Source organism: Procambarus clarkii, chromosome 86 (genome assembly GCF_040958095.1).
Source record: "Procambarus clarkii isolate CNS0578487 chromosome 86, FALCON_Pclarkii_2.0, whole genome shotgun sequence".
In the NCBI taxonomy this organism is placed as follows: domain Eukaryota; kingdom Metazoa; phylum Arthropoda; class Malacostraca; order Decapoda; family Cambaridae; genus Procambarus; species Procambarus clarkii.
Window position 1 is genome coordinate 16,591,255 of NC_091235.1, and position 19,613 is coordinate 16,610,867.

General features: G+C 40.8%; 1 protein-coding gene across 5 annotated transcripts in view; it reads left to right on the forward strand.

Moving 5' to 3' along the window:
• Nucleotides 1–18,357, forward strand: part of IntS8 (integrator complex subunit 8) — a 37,285-nt gene extending 18,928 nt beyond the window's left edge. For 3 of the 5 annotated variants that reach the window (XM_069317158.1, XM_045757713.2, XM_069317159.1), the window contains exons 3-22: nt 928–1,001; nt 2,720–2,838; nt 3,303–3,515; nt 3,923–4,043; nt 4,995–5,105; nt 5,657–5,899; nt 6,773–6,895; nt 7,445–7,555; nt 8,331–8,562; nt 9,853–9,998; nt 10,396–10,506; nt 11,014–11,167; nt 11,579–11,675; nt 12,960–13,129; nt 13,723–13,806; nt 14,043–14,208; nt 15,392–15,473; nt 15,724–15,939; nt 16,168–16,350; nt 18,210–18,357. In XM_069317158.1, coding sequence (XP_069173259.1) covers nt 928–1,001; nt 2,720–2,838; nt 3,303–3,515; nt 3,923–4,043; nt 4,995–5,105; nt 5,657–5,899; nt 6,773–6,895; nt 7,445–7,555; nt 8,331–8,562; nt 9,853–9,998; nt 10,396–10,506; nt 11,014–11,167; nt 11,579–11,675; nt 12,960–13,129; nt 13,723–13,806; nt 14,043–14,208; nt 15,392–15,473; nt 15,724–15,939; nt 16,168–16,350; nt 18,210–18,326 — 2,873 coding nt within the window. In that variant the 3' untranslated portion in view covers nt 18,327–18,357. Of the gene's footprint in view, nt 1–927; nt 1,002–2,719; nt 2,839–3,302; nt 3,516–3,922; nt 4,044–4,994; nt 5,106–5,656; nt 5,900–6,772; nt 6,896–7,444; nt 7,556–8,330; nt 8,563–9,852; nt 9,999–10,395; nt 10,507–11,013; nt 11,168–11,578; nt 11,676–12,959; nt 13,130–13,722; nt 13,807–14,042; nt 14,209–15,379; nt 15,474–15,723; nt 15,940–16,167; nt 16,351–18,209 lie in introns of all 5 variants that reach the window. The other 2 variants (XM_069317157.1, XM_045757704.2) reach the window with 1 other exon arrangement.
• The last annotated feature ends 1,256 nt before the right edge of the window (nt 18,358–19,613 follow it).

Below are 19,613 nucleotides of genomic sequence, written 5' to 3' on the forward strand. Positions count from 1 at the left end.
TGAACCCCTTTGTTACCTTGGGGCCCAGGTTAAGAAATGCTGCTGTTGAGTAATAAATTTGCCGACAGTTTTTGTCTAAACATTGTTGAATACAAATGCATTGTATAAATAATCTGTATCCACCCCCTCCCCTTCGGTATAACTTGCGTTTGTAGCAGAAATACCAGATTCGGTAAAAATTATTTTGTATTCGTAAGATATACAGTGGCCCCTCGATTAACGAGTTTAATCCGTTCCTGCACCGAGCTCGTCATGTGGAAAATTCGTCTTGCGAAACAACAACAAAACTGTCGTCAGAGGTGTCCGAGAACCAGCAAGAACGCTTGTTAATCAGGTGAAAGCTTGTCAGTTGAGACATATGTTCTGCGAGTGGCTTACTCGTTACTCGAAATGCTCGTAACTGGAGCCGCTCGTCACTCGAGGTTCCACTATATATTTTTTTAAATCAGAGGTAAACAGGTACACTGTATAGTGCTTATAAAGTTGAAAAATGCACTACTCATGTGTATCTCTGTTAGATGAAACTAATACAGAAATATCACTGTAATCAATACTACAAAATATTACTGTAATCTATATTACAAAATATTACTGTATCTATAAATCACAATCAACTTTCATGCTGGAGATTCTCTACGTTGCTGTCTGCCGTTGTGTTTTCTTCAGCCAAGTGTAGATATGATTATTAATGAATGATAGAGTTTTAATAAACTGGCGAGAATGATATGACGGATATGCATGGTGTTGTTGGACTAATTAGCAAAGCCACGTTAAAATACAATTGAAACATTACTTTTATTTTATTTACTATGATTTCTTCTGTATGCTTTTCTCTTTCTAGTGGATAACATGATAAAGATGGTAATAATTGATAAATTTGATTGACAATCTGATATCAATAACTAGGTTTTATGATTGTAATTTCAGAACCATCTGCAATTGGACTGATCATTCAATTCATATACAATAGCATCAAGAGAACCGATGGCGGAAATAATGAGGTAGGAATTGCTTTTTTTTTTTTTTTTTTTTTTTACTATGTATTGTACAGTATGTAGATTGCTTATTTGTCACTTGTTAGAAATTTGATCTGCTCTCATCATCAAGAAGTGACATTACTAGTGGAATAATTTACAAATTATTCTAAAATACTCAAAACCAATCCCTAAATTAAATGCTGCAATTAACAAACTATTAATAAATCCCTGATACAAGATTCGATACTGAAATGCCAATTTCTTGGTGAGCCCTGTGGCTCTTAAGACTCCCTCCCTCCCATCCCCAGGGCATTAACCCTTAAGCTGGTAAGGGGTCCTGAAGAGATTTACACTCCTGTGCTCAAGAAAAAAATATTCTAAAAAATGTTCAACTTCTAAAAATGTTAATTTGTGTTCCCTGAGCACAGGAAAAATAATAAAAAAAAATCGTAGATGACATATTTTGGGCACAATAGGCCGCGGAAGTCTGGCAAAATGTGGGCGTTGACAGAGCAGTCGTCAGAAACGGTCAATGTCACCCGAGCTGAAAGGCGGGAGTTGCCACAAAGATATTATTACCTAATTATTTCAATGTCTCTGATTGATGTTATCTTATTTTTTTTTTCAGTAATATTATTCAATATTGTGTAGTGTGATATATTTATATAATAAAAGAGGTGAATCATCACTATACTCAAAAGCATAGTGTGCATATTAGTGATTCATTTATTATGTTCATAAAACAATAAACAAATAGTTTTGCTGTTATTACACTATATACACAGGATATATATAAGTATCTGCATGTTTTGCTCACAATAACGAACCACCAAGTTGGTATTGTGAGTCAAAGAGCAACGAAGAGTGGCCGCCACACACCAGTCAGCCACTCGCTGCCACTCCTCCCTCAACACTCCCTCCCACTGCTATGCAGGGGATTCACGTGACAGTATATATACGCCATGTGCAGTTTAAGTGTCAGTTTAGGGGTGTTTCCATCCTAATAGAACTGAGGATTGAGCAGCCAGCTGACTCTGGGTTGCCTCCCCCCCCCCCCCCCTCCTCTAGGTGGCTGAATGAGCTCACTCTAGTTTTGTTAAAATTTGATAATTTGTTACATTGTCGGGGGAGTTCTTTTGACAGTTCTTGAGGCTATGGTCTCGTTTGAAGCCAACAGTGGTATTTGTGTCATTGACTGGGTGCCTTCCTCGGTGGTGACAGACATGAATAAAGTCATAAAAATGTTATTACTAGTGCTGCTGCTCCCTGTTCCTCTGTGAGGGAAGCCAGGTTCTGGGTCATGGTCCCTGGTAGGTTAATAGAACTCTGTAACTGATGTCACCTAGTAGTATGGCACTCTATCAAAGATTGTAGCCTCCGGGGCTCAACCAGGAATTTTAGTTTCATTACATTCAAAACTTTTTATTTTTATGGCAGAACTTCTGAGATTGTAAATATGATTTTATACATTTGAGATATACAGTATTTAAAGCTTTTTGGGATGAATATAAAGAATAGAAATACTGTAACATAATAATAATGATTTAATTTAAAATTTTTATGTGGAATGTGTGTCTAAGCTAACTAGCTAATCCATTTGTATTGAACATAATACTAGGATAATGAACAATTTAGTTATAATGAAAATTAGGCTTTGTTTTAGGCCTAGTTATTGCCATTTACCATAATTATAGTAATAATAATCCAGATGAATTCATTTTGTCACTAATACTTTTTGGCAGGTGGAGACCATGGACGTTTCAACACAAGAAAGCAACAACAAGAAGAAAAATGCACTCTCTGTGTTGGCTCTCAAAACAGCAGCTCACCTCAACTGGAACTTGGAAATTTTTGAACAGAAGTATGTTCATTGTTGTTCATTGTCTGGCAGATGTAGAAAGTTGAGGCCTGTGCTCTTATAAGTCTGTGGTTATTATTAATTGGTATAGATGGAGAGATGCTGAGTGTTCTTGAAATTACTCTGTATATAGAAAAGATTTAACACATGCAGACGAGGAGTCACAGTAACGTGGTTGAAATATGTTGACCAAACCACACACTAGAACGTGAAGAGATGACGACGTTTCGGTCCGTCCTGGACCATTCTCAAATCGATTGTGAGAATGGTCCAGGACGGACCGAAACGTCGTCGTCTCTTTACTTTCTAGTGTGGTTTGGTCAACAAAAAAGATTTAACACAGTCTTTGCTCCTAATTTTGCACTTGTTCTGCTCGCTGAAGTCTTTTACTGTGTGTGTTAAATTGTTGAAGTAACTTTTAACATATGGATGTTTCATCATGTAAGTATTTTTTCATAACTTTTCAGATTACCTTTGCATATGCAAGATGCTCTCCTCATTGCATTGCTGCACGAGACTTTAGAGGAGATGAGCAGCCCAACAACACATGGGACACTGGACACTGGTCCCTTGCTTCCTTATCAGCTGTTCAGTGTTGCCTTGTATCATCGCTATGCTCTTCGAGCACTCGTACGAACTAAATTACCAGCCAAACCTATCAAGGTCTCCAATGTCCCCATGTAAGCGATTCATTGGTTATATTCAAGTAGAATAAGGATCAAGAGTTTGAAATATTCTGTAGTTGGTAAATTTATAGTTGGTAATCTGTAATTAAATAATTGTGTAAGCTCTTTATTTCTCTCATTATGGTTTTAGGATTAACTAAGCAGAGATAGTCACAATAACAAGTCTGACAACAAATAATCTAACAAACATATGCAAAAAAAGTGATAACATTTCGGTTCCTCCTAGACCTTCATCGCAAAGTCACACGCACAATGAAGTCACACGCACAGTGAGTCTCTTGTAGTCATTTGGTACCTTCATTCTGCTGCATTTACTTTGGAAAGGTGCAAGGTTGTTGAAGTGACGGTATCCTCTTGTCAAATGGGTTATTATTGTGTAATACCCATGTTTGTTTTTACAGTCCAGGGCAGCAGGATCCCACACATGAGTCTCGTGAAGTCCAGGAAGGCATATTGAGCGTTCTCGAAAGAGGTGGTGATGTGTCCGTCAGGATTCTAGAACAGTTACTAGGAGCCGGTGAGGTAGGTTTTATCACGATTTCAAATTTAACAAAGGTAATGAGACATGTTATGTTTATCACAATTATTTAAAATTCAGAAATTTTAACACAAGTGCATGAATTCATTGTTGGATTATTTTTAGAAAGATTTGTGGTCTCATTTTGGGTGTAAAGTGCGACTCCGCTTGACCTAACTCAGGTTTTGTGAGTTTGTGGGTGTAGTAGAATGAACTTGCTCCAGTTGAGAACAGACTGATCAATTCAGCATGAGGAGAGTTTTGTGTGTGTGTGTGTGTGTGTGTATTCACCTAGTTGCATGTATGTATTGTGTGTGTGTGTGTGTGTGTGTGTGTGTGTGTGTGTGTGTGTGTGTGTGTAATTACCAAAATTTAATTACCTAAGACTGGATGAGAGCTACTCTCATAGTGTCCCATCTTCCAGCACTATTTGTCATATAATGCTTTAAAATTACAGTGTATGTGTGTGTGTTGGGGGGGGAGTACTGTAGTGGCATTACAAGAATGTAAGAACTACACTCACACACAGAAATCACAATAACATGATATATATCAAATGAACACATCCACAAGGTTCTTGATGAGGGTTGGAACCTATGTGCTAGATGTTCCCAGCTGCACTCTAGTTAAAGTACATCTAGAGAACATCCAGTGCATAGGTTCGAAGCCTCATCAAGGCCCTTGTGGATTTGTTCAAATATGCAGGCGATGAGTCACAATAACGTGGCTAAAGTATGTTGACCAGACCATACACTAGAAGGTGAAGGGACGACGACGTTTCGGTCCGTCCTGGACAATTCTCAAGTCGATTGTTGTTCAGATATACTCTGGTATATATATAAATAAATAAATAAATGTATTGATTTGTACATTTTCATTGTACCAATATATTTCCTAGTATACAGTAACTGTTAATCCTCTAATATTTTTATTTTTTTTTTTTACTTATTGAATAGGTTCGTGCACCAGTGCTACCAACATTCACTGTGCACACCCACCATACTACTGTCATATCTCATGCATGGGAACGCTGCAAGTCTGTAGCAGATGAGCAGTTCAAATGTCAGGTTTGTATCGTTCTGTTTTGCTGTTTTGGCTGATTGTTAAAAAGTTGATGCTGTATTTACATCTAAAATGGATTCCTGTACTCGCTTCTTGCAAGTCGGCATTCAATCCCCGATTGTGCAAGTGGTTGGGAATTATTCCTTTCCTTGTCCTATCCTAAATCCTTACCCTCATATCTCTTCCAAGTGCTATATAGTTATAAAGGCTTGGTGCTCTCTTCTGATGCCTTACCTTGCCTTACCTTTCAGGTTATAGCTTTCTGAACTATATCGTTCAATTGCTCCCAGAGGTAAGATTCCGCACGCTGTCGGAACTGTATGCTGGGTAACATCCCAGTACAGGCTCTGAAGGGATTTTTTCAAGTAATACATTTAGGGTTATAATGATGATACAGTACTGTAAACACAAGATATAATATTTGGGCTTAGAACAACCTATTGATGGGTCTGTGGATCACTGGAACCTTGGCTGTTTTGACTGTTTTCTCAAGACTTTTTTTTTTTAGTACTTGACACCACTTATTACCTGAATGTATCCAGATGTACTTTTCCAGATCCACTATGACCTAGGTGCTTACCACTTCCTTCAGGAGAGATACGAAGATGCATATTCTCACTTCTCTGAAGCCTGTAAACTCTTACCAGAATTAGGATCCCATCCAGACTATTGCCAAGTGAATGAGGGCAAGTTGAGGGGGTACTACAAGAGCTGTGCATCCCTCTGTAGTCAGTCAACGCCCTTAGAACAGAGATCACTTTATGACAGATTCTTGCACTCTAGCTGCAGTGGATTTCAGGTGAGCATTTTCGTATTAGCTGTGTAATAGATGACCAAACCACACACATCAGAAGATAAACACACCTGATAATGGTCTAGAATGTACCGAAACATCGTCAGTTCTTCATTTTCTGATGAGTGATTTGGTCATCACATCAGCCACTACCATTATTTGTACACATGTCTCTGTTGGGCATTGATACATTGCATACATACATACATACATACATACAGCATATCTCATATCGTCTATTGACAGCCAAACCTCTTATTGCATTCCTAACTTCTCGACTAGCACTTCTTGCATCTTCGGGAGGTACCATCATCCATTTGCCATGGAATTCAATCTTGCACAGCACTATCAATTCAAAATGTTTCTCCAACTAATCATATTTACTATACTGTACATAGTATTCTTAACTTCCCATGAATACATTGCCAATTACAGAATCACTTATTTACCCTTTTACCAATTGCTTGTTAACTTATATTTATGTACACTGTATATCAATGTGCTTAAAATACTGTGTGAAATATTTTTATTGCAGGAACTATTTCATTGCATATTTCATTTAGTTTAAAGCAATTGTCTTTTATTCCAAAAATGTCATGTGTAGGCTACCCGTTACATCATTCATTATTATCAGGGGAAAAATCCTGAGGTATTTTTTTTATAAGCATAATGCAGAAAAATGTGTAATATTGAACCCAGCTCTCACAAGTCAAGTCTGGCCACAGACCAGGCTTGGGGAGTGGAATAACTCCCAGAACCCCATCAAGCAGGTATGTATTGCATGCCATTTTCCTATGTAGCAATCGTCAAATCCTGTATTGCATAACAAATTATTCCGAATGATATAAAACCCTCAAAACTGGTTTACGTCATTTTTAGGACTTGATCAAGATTCTGTCGGAAGACAATGTGGCCCTTGAGATTCCATCATACTTGAGGAAGAATCTTGAACTGGAGCTACAAGCTAAACCTGAAAAGGCACCACCAGGATTTCTTCTACAGGTATGGAATTTTTTAGGCGTTTATAGCGTAGAGGCGGCGTGATAAAACAACATGTGCAGTAGTATATTTATTTTGTAATGGGAGTGGTGGGGATGGGGAAAAAATTAGAATAATTGAAGGGATGAAGAAGTAAACATCATAGAGGATGGGCTAGAGAAGAGTGGGAGGGAGGAAGGGTGAGAGGGAGGTAGGTGAGAGGAAAAGAGAAGAGGAGGGAGAGGAGAAGCAGGGTAGCAAGAGTGGAAGGGAAAAGAAGTGTTTCTATAAGAAGAGGAATAAGAACAATAGAAGAATGGAAGTTAGTGAAAGGGAGAGCCAAGACAGAACTTGAGATTAAAGGGTAGAATAGTAGGAGAGAAAGAAGGGTAGAGTTACCACCATCCATTTCAATTTATTTTCAAGATGAGAAATGGAACTCTTCTCTTGTCAACATTTCCTACAGTAAAGGAAATGTTAAAAATCCTAATATTGTAAAGAATAGCTTAAATTGTTGCCACTTGTTATTTCTCGAATGTTATATAAATCTACTATTTTAATGGCCCTCAACAGGTGCAGACATTGAATACTGTTCGGAATGTATTGGAAGGAGACTTGTGGAATAGCAACTATCCTGCTGCCTTAGCTCAAGGTGGCAAACCAGGTGTACAGTTTCTGATTCAGGTTAGTAATCTTAATAACTCCTAAGTACAGAATGCCTTAAACAAATTTTAGTGTTTTTTTAGCTTTTTGGGTGGGAAATTGGAAGGAAATTTTCATTATGTAGTAGACCTTATTTTCCCTTGTGGCTTCCTGAAGCTACAATGCTGATATAGTGCCAAGGTGTCGCTATACTATGTGTTATTAGTTGTGGGTATTCTCTTTAGCTTACCGGAGACCACGAGCCAGAACATGGCCCCCCCTCAAAAGAGGTACAGAGAGCTGTGGCACTATGATGAAATTGTCAGTGAATTTTAATTATGCCCACCTCCACCAGGAAAGCACCCCAATGATTCTGTGAAGAATTTGAGGCATCTTCACATATGCCTCTGATCTCGGTAGAGGCTTTGTGACCATTGCTCAAAAATTTGGTTTGGGGCCATGGTCCTGTTGCCTTCGTTACTGTGTGAGAGTCTGGCATGTGCTGCATAGGGCTCAGACCCCTCTGGGCTCTGTAGTCCGGCTCCATTAGGACAGTCTTCCTGTGGTTTATTGTCTCAACCAGGGGTTTCTCTTCAAGCACTGTCTCTTTGGAGTTAGACTCTACATGTAGTTTGTACTCTGGCCTCTCGGGGTTTGACTCTTAGTTCTGTATACATCTTGTTTGAGGTCCCCGGTAGGTTGAAAAGAATTCCGTGACTGATGGCACCTGTCACTGTATTAGGATTGTAGCCTCAGGAAGCCACCGGAGCTCAATCACAAATTGTCGTTTCATTATATTCAACGTTGTTTTTTTCAGGTTTTAGCTGCAAAGTTTTCAAGGTTTACTAGCTCCCATAAAGAGAGGATACGCTTATTTTTTATAACTGTTAACTTAACATCAAGCATCAAAGAAGTGCTGGTCCCTGCAATCAGAATCTGCCCCCCACTTAAAGCTCTCTTCTCACAAGAGGAACTACTTGCAATGTGGCCACAGTATGAAGAAGGAAGAGCGTGCTCCAATAAGACATCTCCAGATGCCACTGTGACAGGTACAGTGATATTTAACTATTTTTGGATATAAATAAGTTGTTCTTAACTCTACATTACTACCCCTGGGTGCCCAAGTTTTGTTAGTTCCCTTGGGGGCCCAAGCTTTCTTAGTATCCTTGGATTACCCTTGGATACCCAAGCTTCATTAGTACCCTTGGATTACCTAGCGGTTACCTTGCGATGATTTCGGGGCTCAATGTCCCCATGGCCTGGTCTCCGACCAGGCCTCCTTTTGCTGGACCGGTCAACCAGGCTGTTGGACATGGCTGCTCACAGCCTGGTTGAGCTTAATCAGGGCTGGTCAAAAACTTGCATTAGCCAATAGGAAAGTTTTCAAACTGTCCCTTCCAGGTAATCCCGTGTGCAGTTTGACACTAAAAATGCAGTTTTCAGCTTAAAATGGTCTTTTTTTTTCCCCCTTTTTATAAAGCACACGCAAAGTTTCCTAGCCTTTTCAGGCTCAGATTTCCAACCCAAGGATTGCCAGATAGCATTCATACACACTTAAGCACCTGACATAAACACAGACCAAATCCCAAATACTAGCCAATTCACAATTGTATTGAGTCTCAAGTCAAACCACTCGAGCCTAAAAGAGACGGGGTATCTTTGATTCATGCACAAAAACAGTTCTGTGACATTTATTCTTTATTGTCAAAGCTGTATATATATTGATAGGTTTAGGTGTATTAGTTTAGGTTGTGTTTGGCTTCATTAAGTTGTTTGTGTTAGATGAGTAACGTTTAGCTAGGTTTTAAAATTTATTGGCAAACTAGTTTGAGTACGATTTGACTTGTATTCGGAGAAATGGACCAGGAAGGAGTGCCTGAGAATAATTGAGTTTATGCATGGAAATTTTGTTTTGAATTCCTGTTATCCCTCTGTTAAAAAAATGTAATCTTTCCAAGCGTTTAGTAATTCTTTTTCCAAGGACCTTTTCTATAATTTTTTGTGGGATGCATGTTATTGACATTTTATTTACGGGCTAGTCATGCCCGTGCCACCTCTGGGGTGTCTTAATCTTCATCAATCAATCGGTTCACACTATAGTTTAGTGCATCATGTCTGTCCCCTTTGTGATGATAATTGTGGTGAATATACTGTATGGTGAATGAATGGGTTTCATTTTGAAAATGTTTTAACTCTTAGTTTTCTTTCATGCTTTCCTATCATCTCTGGGTTAATATCTCCCCCATCTCATAAATGTAACAAAGTGGGAACTGATGATAATGATGATAGATTCATGCTGATATCTTGTTATACTAAATGTCTTTCCTTATGACTGTCAGATCCAAACAACCTAAACGATATTATTTGGGACCTGATTCATTCCTACTCGCCACAAGTACTGAAGAGTGCTGTGATGCACTACAAGAATGTCATGCCGCCCAGACTCGACGTGAATAAGAAGGAAATTCCTGAACTTAACGTGAAGGTAATTATTGTTCGTATTTTATCATTGAATCTTGAAGGACAATATAGGATTATGTTCTGTGTGCTTGTTTTAATTAAATATTCTGCCAGATAATCTGTTTAGAAATTATTTGAGGCAGAATTTTTTTTAATTCAACAATCATGTAAGAGTTTTTAATAATAAATCATAATTTTTTTATATTAAAAAAATTAGCCATTAGCGGGGCTGGAAAAGTTCAGTTTGTTATCTGGCTGACTGTACATGATTACTTTTCATGATACAATGGATACTTACCTTGGGGAAACAACCAAGTGAGGTTGTTCAAAAAGGGTTCTTTTCATATTGACTCAAAATCTTATCTTTATTGTAAATTAAATTTATTAATTCTATTGCAATACAATTTTATTTTTCTTTATAGTGGGAGATACCAATCCCCATCTACAACACATTAATGAAGCTGCCTCAGACCTCTCAGAGAGAGCTTGTCTTTTTGTATATTGCAAAAGCTGTAGAATTGGCTCAAGCAAAGGTTAGTGCTACCATAGAACTTTGTCTTTGAAGAAAGGTAGGCTATACTATATTGTATTTAACTTAAATTTCTTATATTCTTCAACCGTGTTTGATTATTAAAAGTAAGTTTCATGCTGCACAGTTTGCTCTTGACTTTGAATTTTTAATTGATATTACTCTACACTGAAAGTATTGTGATACCACATAACTGAAAGGAACATTTCTGTGGGGAGCTCCGTCGGCTCCCTGAAGCTGTCCGAACTGATATGTGCTATATTAATTTGGGGTCATCAGTCACAGGAGTCCTTATGCCTACCATAGGCATAGGTTCATAGGCCACTGCTCCCTGCACCTCTCTGAGGGGACCAGGTTCTGGCTCGTGGTTCCCCAGTAGGCATAGGAACTCCTGTGACTGATGACCCCAAACTAATATGGCACATATCGGTTCGGATAGCTTCAGAGAGCCTCCGAGGCTCGCCCAGAAAATGACGTTTCATTACATTCAATGCTGGTTTTTTCATTGCAGAGCTTCCAGAGTGCACTAGATTTACTTGATGAAGCTTGCAGCAATTCATCAAAGCTTGCAGGTAGGGACACGGCACGCCTCTCCAAGCTGCTGATGTGGATGGTGCTCATGACCAAGATTCAGCACTGCTTGCATGAATTGCCGTGTGTGGATAGTAAGTATCTTTTTTTCTGTGCTTAATGAACATGTTTGATATTGCACCCCCCCAAGGAAATAATATTACAATCATTCGATGCACTTTAATGAAAATACAGGATATTATTTTTGTTCGTCTGCACAATAAAGAATTTGCTAATAAATTTTATGGTAATTCGTTATAAATAATTACCCAACCTCCCCTTTGGCAACCCCCCCCCCCCCCCAAGTTTTTTTATAATAATCATTATAATTATAATAATGTAATTTATAAAAAATGCATAACTATTTCTTATAATGTATTTTAGCTGAAATGCATTACAATAATAACCTTTATATGTTCCTTATTCACAGGATGATTTCTTCAACCTTATTCTTCATGCTACACGTAAAAGTTTGTTATGAGACTTATTTTATCTTGTTTTTACAGATTCAGTGATGAGTGATCTGACAAATGAAGCTCGAAAATGTTTAAGTGCTCACAATGGACGAGATGGAATTGCTCCGTGGACTGGCGTAAATAACTGGTAGGACTGAGGACTGCTGTTTTGTACATTTGTTAGAGCCATTCATTATTTTTTTCCTTCGACTGACCATTGCCTCCTTTTCCTAAGTTTTAACATTTTTTCATGTAAAATTAGTTAGAATCTTAACACATTTATATGCCCCATGTACAAAATGTACATGTAAATAGAATTGGCAACTTGCGTTAGTGAGAAAAGGATGATTGTGGATGTCAAGTGATGTATTGGAGAAGTTAGAAAGACTAGTTATTCATTGAAGGAATGAGGTCATGGATGAAGCCAATGTTACCATTATAATAGTGTCCAATATTAAATTAATATTGCTAGCTAGCTGCACATAATTGTAAATCTTAAAGCAGATTCCCCAAAGACTGCTTAATAATAACTCATCTTTGGGGGAGCATGGGAGCATAGCTTGTAGATGGTGTTCTACAGCTTAAGGTTCGTGAGGATTCCGTTGTGTGTTTGGTCTGGACAAGTTACATAGGAGCTTTCTCCAAGCATCTGAGTTGATCCATTAATTTATGTCTTTCCTATTTAAAAAGTCAGTGCATACAATAAATTTCTTATCTTGCAGTATTGAATGGCAGATAACTTCTGTTTCTGTAATATATTTTGTTGCATCACTGACTTTGTTGATACAACATTTGAAGTACAGTATTTACTAGAGAAGTACTGTACACCAATATGTACTTCTGGTGTTGATACAACACTTGAAGTACAGAATTAGATAATTACCTGTGGAGAATTGGCAGTCCGATGGTGCCATTGACTTTATATAATGTGCAATGTGTACCTACGAATAATGTACATTATATAAATAGAATTAATAATATAATTTAAACAAAGTATATAAATTGATGAAAGGGTATAATAAGAGATACATGTACTTTATTTTTTTTACATGGGTGGATACATTAACAGATGACTGCTGACTCGTATGAGCAGGCTTAGAGCTTTCCTATTCCATAGCTCATGGTAAGCCTTACCTACTAGTTTCCCCAAGAATATGACCTGCCAATCGTTTAACAACCAGGTGCTCGATCACTGCTGGGTGAACAGAGGTGTACAGTTAAGGATTGGCACCCAGTCAATCATCCCTGGCCAGGATACGAACCTAGGGCCAAATCACTCACGAAAAATGGAGGATGGGGGGGAGGGGGTTTTACCACTGCATGACCTGCAACTGTTCTTAATTACTGGTATATTGCTGAAAATTTGTGTTTACCATTATTAACACAAATTTCAGCAAGACCTTTCATGAGAATTAAGTGGTTTCATTATCAGGTGTATACTCTTGCTACTTAATGCTGGTGAGTGGAGTAGTCTGCTGGGAGGGGTGTCGCTGCCCTCCCATCTCTACCTCCTGGTGTTGGTCAAGCCCTTGGCAGCAACAGCACGGGCTTTGAGGGAGAAGCTCACCAACAAGACAGTTTGGTATGAACTTTGGGATATAGGTAAGTCATAAGCTGTATTATAATACTTTTTTATTGTTGCTTAATAGCTTCAACTATTGCAGATATTATATTCGTTAGTCATCAGAGAGATTTTCTCTATATACAGTATTACTGTATTAAACATAGCCATGACAAGATGAACTAAATCACCCTAATTTTTTTTAAGACTTAGTGTAGACTATATTAACCACTTTTTCTCTAACCTGTTAGTGATTTAATAAATATGGTTAAAATATAAATATAAGTGGTTGTTCAAATGTATGATTGAAGTTTTTTAATTTTACTGCTGAAGGCAGAATAGTCACAGGTGTAAAGAAGAATTATTCCTGCAAAAAAAAAAAATGTACTGTGCATCAAAATCCCCACATTTGTTTGTTTTCTTTCCATAATTGGAAAGTTACCATCTGTATATAAAAATTATTAATTGTCTTGAGTGTTGCATAAACACAGTATTCATATTGCTTATCTATATCTTTTTAGCAGTTATAAAATCTAAATAATATTTTTAAACTGATTCAAAATAACCTCTTAGATTAATTGAAGCTAAAGAGAAATATATGTTTGGATAACTGGTCTTGTGTACGTGTCTTCAGTGGTTGGAGTCTTGGGGAACAGTGTGCAACACAAACGCTCCAGTTCTGGCCAGTCTACAGCAGTTGAGCGGCACCACGACTCGGGTAACAGAGTGTCGTTCAGTAGTGTCCCAGTCGGGGATAACACAGTTTGTTCCACTTCGTTTTTGCTACTTTGTTCTTGAATATATTGCAAATATTTATGTTTGGTAATCATAGGCATTCAGTCCTCATTTATCTTGAGAGACAATTACAATATTTGTTTCGTTTATTAGTGTCTCGAGCGAATCTTTCATAGTTTCGATTACCTGGATTTACAAACCAAAAACTTCTCTCAACAGTCATTATGAGCCGATCTGCATTTCTGGACTTTCTCGAGAATATTCGAGAACCAAGCTGCCTCTCCATCATCATCTCTCTTCTTGGTCATGTTCTCAATCTTCTGAACCAAGAACCTAGTAATGAAGTACACATTGATCACCTTGCTATGTGGCCATCTACTGATGTGTAAGTATTCTGTAGGTTCCACCAATATTTTAGTTGTTAATCTGTACTTGTTGGAAATGAGGCCATATTCTTATTGAACTGCATTTGTATTTGGTCACCAAAGTTTGATTTTGTTAAATAACCGAGCCTTATTTCCGAGAACAGATCATGAAGATCTGCTAAAAGTACAGTTAGATAACACTATGAAAATTAGAGGGTCACATCTTCAACATCCTTCCACCAAATATAAGAAATGTTTCAAAAACAAAAGTGGATGTTTTTAAGAGAGTTGGACAAGTTCCTGCATGAAGTGCCAAGTCATCTGGCTTCTATGGTTATGTGGGTGTGCGGGCTGCTGATGCTAGCTATCAGCAGACAAGTCTGGCCCCAGCTGGCCTTAACAAGTAGTCAAGCTCTTGATGTGTCTAAACTTGTGTAAAATGTCTTTGTAGAGAGAGAACGTCTTTGTGATTTCATGATGGAAACTTGGTGCGAGGTCTCAGAATAGACACAACCCAAGAGCTCTCAACGCGGCCTAGGTCAGAGATAATAGGGCAGAGATAAAGTTCTGAAAGGCAAAGGCAAGGTATCAGCCTCAAACCAGGGGAAATAAACTGGATTAGTCTCTGCAGGGCTGGATGTGAAGGAGGTAAATGTCATGTTCACAGCTTGGGCTGCCTACTTCCATAACCCTATATTGGTGATTGGAGTGCAGCCTGGCAATTTAGCAGCAGCTAGATAGAGGTAGCTAGAGCTATTCTCTCCATTGTTGACCCTCCTCAACAATGCAATAAGAACATTTTAAAAATTGCTTGTTATGGTGAAGCAAAAAGTCAGCTCTAGCCTTTCGTGCAAGAACTATGGCACTGGTTGAAACCTGTTGATGGGGTAGGTGGATGAGGGGGTTTGCTCTGAAGAAAATGATCACTTTATCTTTGTTGAAAAATCTAATACATTTATCAGATCACCCAGCACATTCATGTGATAAGTTTTTCAAATTTGCATTTTATTTTTCCACTTGGATGTTAATTAGAGTGAAGTTGGGGTATAGTTCATTTTAAATATCTTAACATACAGTACTGATAATATTTTAAAATGTGGTAGTCAACTTTGAAGACATTTAAAGTTCATATTAATCCTTTGTGTTCCTAATTATGCCATCATCTACTGATAATGAAGTTTTCTTCATAAGTATTGTTTTCAGAACTCTTCCAAAGGAGACGGTGAGAGAGACACTGGTGTGGGTAGTAGATCATGCAACCAGATTGTATCCAACAGCAACACATGTAAGTTGCATATGTTTTTTGTTTAAAAAACAAACTAGTTAATGTTCAATATATACAATAGAAATACATTTAAGACCTAGAATAAAGGATTGTGCTAGAGAAAGTAACAAAAGGAGAAAGCATTGAGACAAATATTGGTAATAAAGAAGCTGCTCTTTAAAATCATTCGGTAAAGCTTTATAAATACACTTATTAACTACAATAAGGTATTATTGCTACTCTAAAATGTTCCCTGAACTCTCTCAAACAGACAAGTGCAGCTCTGTGCACCTCGTGGCATTTATCACGGGCCGACCTCTCGTACATGAGTGACCAGTACCACAGTGCCCTGGCCGGGTATTTGACGGCTGTGTTTGTTGCCACAGATTTCCTTAGGAATGACAATGGAGGGGATCAGTCAGTATTGACAGACAGCATCATCAGAAGAATGATTCGATGTTGTATGAATCTGAACTGTTACACACAGGTAAGTCATTAACATGATTGTACAGTACAATTGATAATTTTTTTTGTTTTTTTAACTTAAATTTTATTGATGATATAAACTGGGCATGTGTTGCTTATTATGGTATTTTTTGTATTTTTCATTCATGTACATTTGTTTATACATGCAGGTATCTGTGTTTAACCTTATTTAACATTTGCAAATTTAAAGCTGTTGATGCACATTTAGGATGTTTTTTGTTTTCTGCAGGCAGCCATCTTGTGCCAGTTCTTGGAGAGCATTGACTACAGCACTGCACTGCGTTGTTTGCAAGAGAGGAACTCCGTCGATGCCATGGATGCCTACTACTGCTGCTTATGGGATGTTTCACTCATCGAGTTCATCATCAACATGCACCAGAAGCGAGGAGAAATACAACGCAGGGATAAAGCCGTAAGATTCTCCTTCTCTCTTCCCCCCCCCCCCCCTTTCCTCCTCCTACTCCTCTCCTTCCTCCTCCTACTCCTCTCCTTCCTCCTCTAATCCTCTCCCTCCCCCCCCCTCCCCCTCCTGTTTCCTCTCCCTCCTCTCCTGTTTCCACTCCCTCCTCCCCCTGCTGTGAGGCAGATGAAGGGGGCGGGGAGGGAGGAGCAGGGGGGGGAGAGGGAGGAGCAGGGGGGGAGGAGAGGGGAAGGGAGGGAGGAGGAGAGGGGAAGGGAGGGAGGAGGAGAGGGGGGGAGGGAGGAGAGGGGAAGGGAGGGAGGAGGAGAGGGGGGGAGAGGGAGGAGGAGAGGGGGGGAGAGGGAGGAGGAGAGGAGGGGGGGAGGGAGGAGAGGGGGGGAGAGGGAGGAGGAGAGGAGGGGGAGGGAGGAGGAGAGGGGGGGAGGGAGGGGGGGGAGGGAGGAGAGGGGGGGGGAGAGGGAGGAGGAGAGGGGGGGGGGGGGGGGGAGGGAGAGACAGGAGGAGACTCCCCTCCTCCCTCCCTCTCCTTCCCTTCCCTCCTCCCTCCCCCCCCCCTCCCTCCTCTCCCCTCCCTCCTCTCCCCTCCCCCTCTCCCTTCCTCTTCCCCCCCTCTCCCTCCCCCCCCTCTCCCTCCCCCCCCCCTCTCCCTCCACCCCCCCCTCCCTCCCTCCTCTTCCCCCCCCCCTCCCTCCCTCCTCTTTCCCCCCCCCTCCCTCCCTCCTCTTTCCCCCCCCCCCTCCCTCCCTCCTCTTTCCCCCCCCCTCCCTCCCTCCTCTTTCCCCCCCCTCCCTCCCTCCTCTTTCCCCCCCCCCTCCCTCCCTCCTCTTTCCCCCCCCCCTCCCTCCCTCCTCTTTCCCCCCCCCCTCCCTCCCTCCTCTTTCCCCCCCCCCCTCCCTCCCTCCTCTTTCCCCCCCCCTCCCTCCCTCCTCTTCCCCCCCCCCTCCCTCCCTCCTCTTCCCCCCCCCCTCCCTCCCTCCTCTTCCCCCCCCCCTCCCTCCCTCCCTCCTCTTCCCCCCCCCCTCCCTCCTCTTCCCTCCCCCCCCCCTCCCTCCCTCCTCTTCCCTCCCCCCCCCCCCTCCCTCCCTCCTCTTCCCTCCCCCCCCCCTCCCTCCCTCCTCTTCCCTCCCCCCCCCTCCCTCCCTCCTCTTCCCTCCCCCCCCCTCCCTCCCTCCTCTTCCCCCCCCCACCCCTCCCTCCCTCCCTCCCTCCTCTTCCCCCCCCACCCCTCCCTCCCTCCCTCCTCTTCCCCCCCCCCACCCCTCCCTCCCTCCTCTTCCCCCCCCCCCTCCCCCTCCCTCCTCTTCCCCCCCCCCTCCCTCCTCCTCCTCCCCCCCCCCTCCCCCCCCCCCTCCCTCCTCCCCTCCTCCCCCCCCCTCCCTCCTCCTCCCCCTCCCTCCTCCCCTCCCCCCCTCCTCCTCCCCCCCTCCCTCCTCCCCTCCCTCCTCCTCCCCCCCCCCTCCCTCCTCCTCCACCCCCCCTCCCTCCTCCTCCTCTCCCCCCCTCCCTCCTCCTCCCCCCCCTCCCTCCTCTCCCCCCTCCCCCCTCCCTCCCCCTCCTTAAGAAGTCTCAATACTTTACCGAGCTCTTTGGAGCCACATACCGAACTTCAAAACTCATCTACTGTACTTATATTTATGAACAAGTTTCTCACATTTTGTAATAATTGCCAGCAAGAATTTAAATCTTATACAAATTGGGTTTTGCTCATAAATTGCTATAACTTTCTTTGACAAAGTATCTTAAGGCACATTCTCCCCTGATTGAATCAAAATATTACTAGACTTAAGCCAAGGGCTAAACGAACCATTTATTATGTATAAATGGATTCTATATCCTTTAATTATTTTCAGTTGAAAATGATGGGCCTTCTAGAAGTGAACTCCAACAACAACGATGAAATCCAGAGGGAAGCAGCGAAGGTCCGCAAGCACAGGTTTCTGCGTGCCATGGCCAAACAGTACCTGTAGAGACTATATTGAAATTAAATTTGAACAACTATCAAGTTTTTTTATTTAATGCATTCAAGTATCAACTAAATGAACCTTTCACACAGTAGTACATTCTATAAATATAACATATACACCACATTATTAATAAATTTTTTGTGTACAAGAAAAGGGAAGCATGGATACACAGAATGACAAGGGGGTGTGCAAAGAACAAGAGATTCCAGGACTTCAAAATAGAATAAGAAGTCCCTGTGCTAAGAGAGGTGGTAATATACCAAGCAACCTTGACAGAATTTGAACTTATGAGGTCAAAAGGAATCTAAGCTGGATGTGACAACAGCTGTTGGGCCATTCTTAAGTGATGATCACGTTTTTGTTTGCCAACATAGAACAAGTGGAGCGAGCAATATGGCTTAAGACATAGCAAGGTCAAAGGATTTTAAGTACTTGTACTGGAACCCCATGCACACTCACTGTGAATAAGGGACAGCCAGCTTCACTTCACAAAAGTACAACTGTGTAATTTATCACATATAGCCAAATTCTAGTATTAAGATTAAACGGACCAGTAAATTGGATTTTTCGACAATGTTGTGGAACTAGTAAAACCAAAACAAACAATTCGGCAGGACCCATAAAAGAAGAGACTGTTATAAAGGCAATACACACTGAAAAATTGCCATCAGTGGTCATATTAGAATGCTTAGACGACATCCCATTATCCAAACAAATGTTTGAAGGTGAAGAGAACAAATTATGGGAAAGTTGAACACCAGGCAATGAAAATAATTCCAGAACTAAGTCAACTCTCATATCAGGAAAGGGTGAGGGCCACAGGTCTAACACTGCAAACCAGACATAATGCAGCTGATCTTATCGAAACGTTCAAAATACTGAACAATTTGCAGGATGTTTATTCAGACAACTTTCAAAATGTCAGATGCAACACAAACAAGGAGCAACGATTTCCAGCTCAAGAAGCCACATTGTAGGACTGAAAATAGGAGATGTATTTCACCCACCGGTTATAGATCCATGGAACTACCTACCTGCCAAAGCCATAAATGCCAAAATTCTGCTGAATTTCAAAATCCAGCTAGAAAAAATCATCAGGACAAATGGGAGGGGGGGGGGGATCTTTCACAAGCAGCCAGTTTCTTGTCTCCGTCGAGGTTACTAAAACTTACTGGCCCTCAAGTAAATTTATATTCAAATAAACACTAATAATGGACCAACAATGTCATTTTCCTTGGTTTGTGCTCCCTTTGGCAACAACAATTTGTCTGCTTGAGCACCCTACCACTT